This window comes from Mizuhopecten yessoensis, unplaced genomic scaffold (genome assembly GCF_002113885.1).
Source record: "Mizuhopecten yessoensis strain PY_sf001 unplaced genomic scaffold, ASM211388v2 hete_36131254, whole genome shotgun sequence".
NCBI lineage: Eukaryota > Metazoa > Mollusca > Bivalvia > Pectinida > Pectinidae > Mizuhopecten > Mizuhopecten yessoensis.
In genome coordinates, this window is record NW_018484468.1 from 1 (window position 1) to 3,258 (window position 3,258).

At 39.1% G+C, this 3,258-nt stretch overlaps 1 protein-coding gene across 1 annotated transcript; it reads right to left on the minus strand.

Moving 5' to 3' along the window:
• Positions 1–359: 359 nt before the first annotated feature.
• LOC110444481 (double-stranded RNA-specific adenosine deaminase-like) lies at positions 360–3,189 on the minus strand (the record flags this gene model as incomplete). The annotated part of the gene is made up of 5 exons (XM_021488852.1): positions 360–619; positions 990–1,172; positions 1,669–1,775; positions 2,513–2,668; positions 3,096–3,189. Coding segments are annotated over 5 exons (785 nt in total), but the record flags the coding sequence as incomplete, so codon positions are not given.
• Positions 3,190–3,258: the final 69 nt, after the last annotated feature.

Genomic DNA, 3,258 nt, shown 5'->3' on the forward strand with positions numbered 1-3,258 from the left:
TCATTGACCTCTGACCCTTACCTAGTGTTAAACAGCCAGTGTGCTGTCATTGACCTCTGACCCTTTGTGTGTTACCCTTAAGCTTGATCTAACATAGTTTAGCCCATTCTTTGTGTCGTCACTGAACTCTGACCCCTTATCTATAGCAACACAGCCACTGTGTTCTATCTGTGACCTTTGATCCCATGCCTATTGTAACACATCCCCTGTTCCATCTGTGACCTCATATCCTTACCTAGTGTAACACAGCTCCTGTGCTCTGACTGACTTTTGACCCCTTGCCTATTGTAACATATCCTGTGTTCCATCTGTGACCTCTGACCCCTTATCTAGAGTAACACAGCCACTGTATGAATTCCGTGACCCCTGACCCCTTACCTAGTGTAACACAACCCCTGTGTTCCATCTGTGACCTCTGGCTTGTCATCCCCGTAGCACCAGTTGATGCTGAGGGCCTTGGTTTTCTGCGTCTCACGTGATGGCTCCACGGCGGTGACCCGACCTAACCAGGGATGGTTCAGCTGGAAGCCCTCAGGTAACATTGTGTTGATATCTGTGTCACCTCGGTTCACACGGCAACACACAGCACGTGCCAGGTGACCAGGGTCAAACAGAAATCCTGTCAAACAAAATCAATATTGACTCAACAGAATATCAGCAACGGTAAACAATTTTAAATGTTCCCTATCTTATACTTATAAATGATTATTGATTGAAATTACTGTCAAAATGTGTTGGTTCCTAAGTATTGAGGGATTTGCAACTTTTGTTAAGTTTCTGTAAAGATTATCTCTTCAATATATTGCGTATTACAGTGTTTATTTTTAGACTATTGCATTCCTTTTAGTTTCAGCTAAGCAATGAAAACATAAAGTTAACTATATACAAGCTACTGTTCAATATCCTTTACTGTGATAGAAAACTTAAATATGAACACAAGATAAATTATCAACAAACTAAAATTATTTCTACAGATTTAGAACACTTACCCAGTGTTAGGGAATCTAGATAGACCGGTTCTAAAAAGTGGCTGAGTAGAGCTCCCTGCATACCAACTACATTCCACCGACAGATTTTGTCTGTACATGACATGGTTCGGAGTCGCTCCCCTCTCTGGATACCATCAAATGTTTGAACGGTGAAGTCCGGTTCCACTGGAATGGTTCCCTCCCCTTGAATAATGTAAAAGGATTGTGAAATACATCTAATTTTAGATCCAAAACGACATATCAAAACGTCAAGTTCATACTGGGCAAACGGCATCCTCAAAATCAAAGGGTTCAAAACTCGATACAGATGTTCTCTACACTCTTGGAATTTGTCATGACAAAAGCGAAGGCTCTGTAATGCCACCTTGCAGAGGAAACGAGTTGACTAGTTGGGAAATTGAGAACATGCCTTGCGCCAGAATTCTGCTGTAAGCCCAAAATCACTTCTTTTGATCATGTGGGGTAGAACAGCTTGAGGCATTTCCCTGACTTTGCATTATTGTTTAGTTTATTTATTCAACAAACAAGAAACCCCATGAATTTGCAGATTCATATCCAACATCTATGGTTTCTGGTAGCAATATCTGTTTTACAATCTGAAATCTAATAAAGTTTCAGCACCTCCTATTAATATTAACATCATTTAATATTTTAAATATGTTTGTGTGTGTGACCTCACCTCCCTCCATTTTTGTGCGCAGTAGTCCCTGTACCTGGCTGGTAAAAGTTGGGTGGTGGGTTCGGTCTGTCAAAGACGCAAGGGGGGTATTGTTAGAGGCAGAATCTCTGTTGGTAAAAAACGTGGAATACAAGGTAAGTATACAACAATGCATTCATCTCGGTGTTTTACAACTCCACACCTGTTCGATAAACACAGATGAACATGTTTTAATGATATAGTGTTCAATATCAGACATGCCATTTATTTAATGAAACAGATGTTAAGGTAAGTAATCATTGTAAAGGCTACCCCTGATATTAATATATAAGCAGGGTTGGGAAGCAGGCACTTGTAACTGATAAAATATAGATGGTAGGATTCAATACAATTGTGAACATTGGTAAAGTAGGCCCTAGGAATACAAAATGGATGGTGGAGAGCAGAAATGATAGCTGTTACAACAATGAAGCACACTGACCTATTTGCGATTCTTTCAATAACAATAATGCATTCAGTTGCAAATACATCGTCGGATACCCACGGTTGATTTTGCTTCAGTGATGAGCGAGTACCGAAGCGAAATCAACTGTGGGTTTCCGACGATGTTGCAAATGTTCCAAAATTATTTCTGCACTGAATGTGGCTTTGATCTTGAACATGCAATTCAGTTCAGCCACATTACAATAGATTTTATTTCATATTTTATCAGATGTATTTTGGATATATTCCACTCCGAGTGAATAAAGTTAAAGGGTTGATGATTGAATAAAGGTGCCCAAGCGACACCTAAAGGTACCAAGGGAGGTAATTACCTGGGAGAGCAAGGGAGGTAATTATCTGGGAGAGCAAGGGAGGTAATTACCTGGGAGAGAAGAGAGCGCCATCCCCACATGGAGCCGTAGATATATACAGGTGGAACGTTATTCCATCCCTTATCTTTAACTTTCCCGACGGTGACTTCACAAAGAAACCATTGGGGCCATTGGGTTCAAAAGTCAACAACTTTTTGTACAGGAACCTGTAAAATATATAACATTTCCTAATAAAACAAATAAAGTTAATAGATTTTCAGCAGTTATTTTACAGTTTCCTTAGCCAAAATCCAATGCTTCTTGTCTTAATACACATATATCGTCTCTATGGCCTTGGAAGATGACATGACTTTACTGAAGGCTCTGTAAGGGCCAATTTATGGATCATACAAGTTGACTTGATTGATCATAGTATCATTATTATGATTTAAAAAAAATAAGTGTTGAAAATTAATAAGTTTAAAAATAGCAAACCAAACAAATAAGAAACAAGCTGTCAAAACTATTTTGTTCCACTTCAAGTGAATTTTTGGAATTAGCTATTAATTTTTATTTGAAAACACAAAGCTTAGCTTTTATAGAGAACCAGGTAGATATATATAGGAACCAGGGATTTAATGCTTGTAGGCATACCTAATGAAGCCCCGACGAGTGATGATTTCTGCGTGAGAGTCGTTGACCGTGTTTCCCTCTAGACTCAGCTGCTGGCCAGTTATACATCTGTTACCTAGGAAACAACATCACATGATCAGTTATACACCTGTTTCCTAGGAAACAACATCACATGATCAGTTAT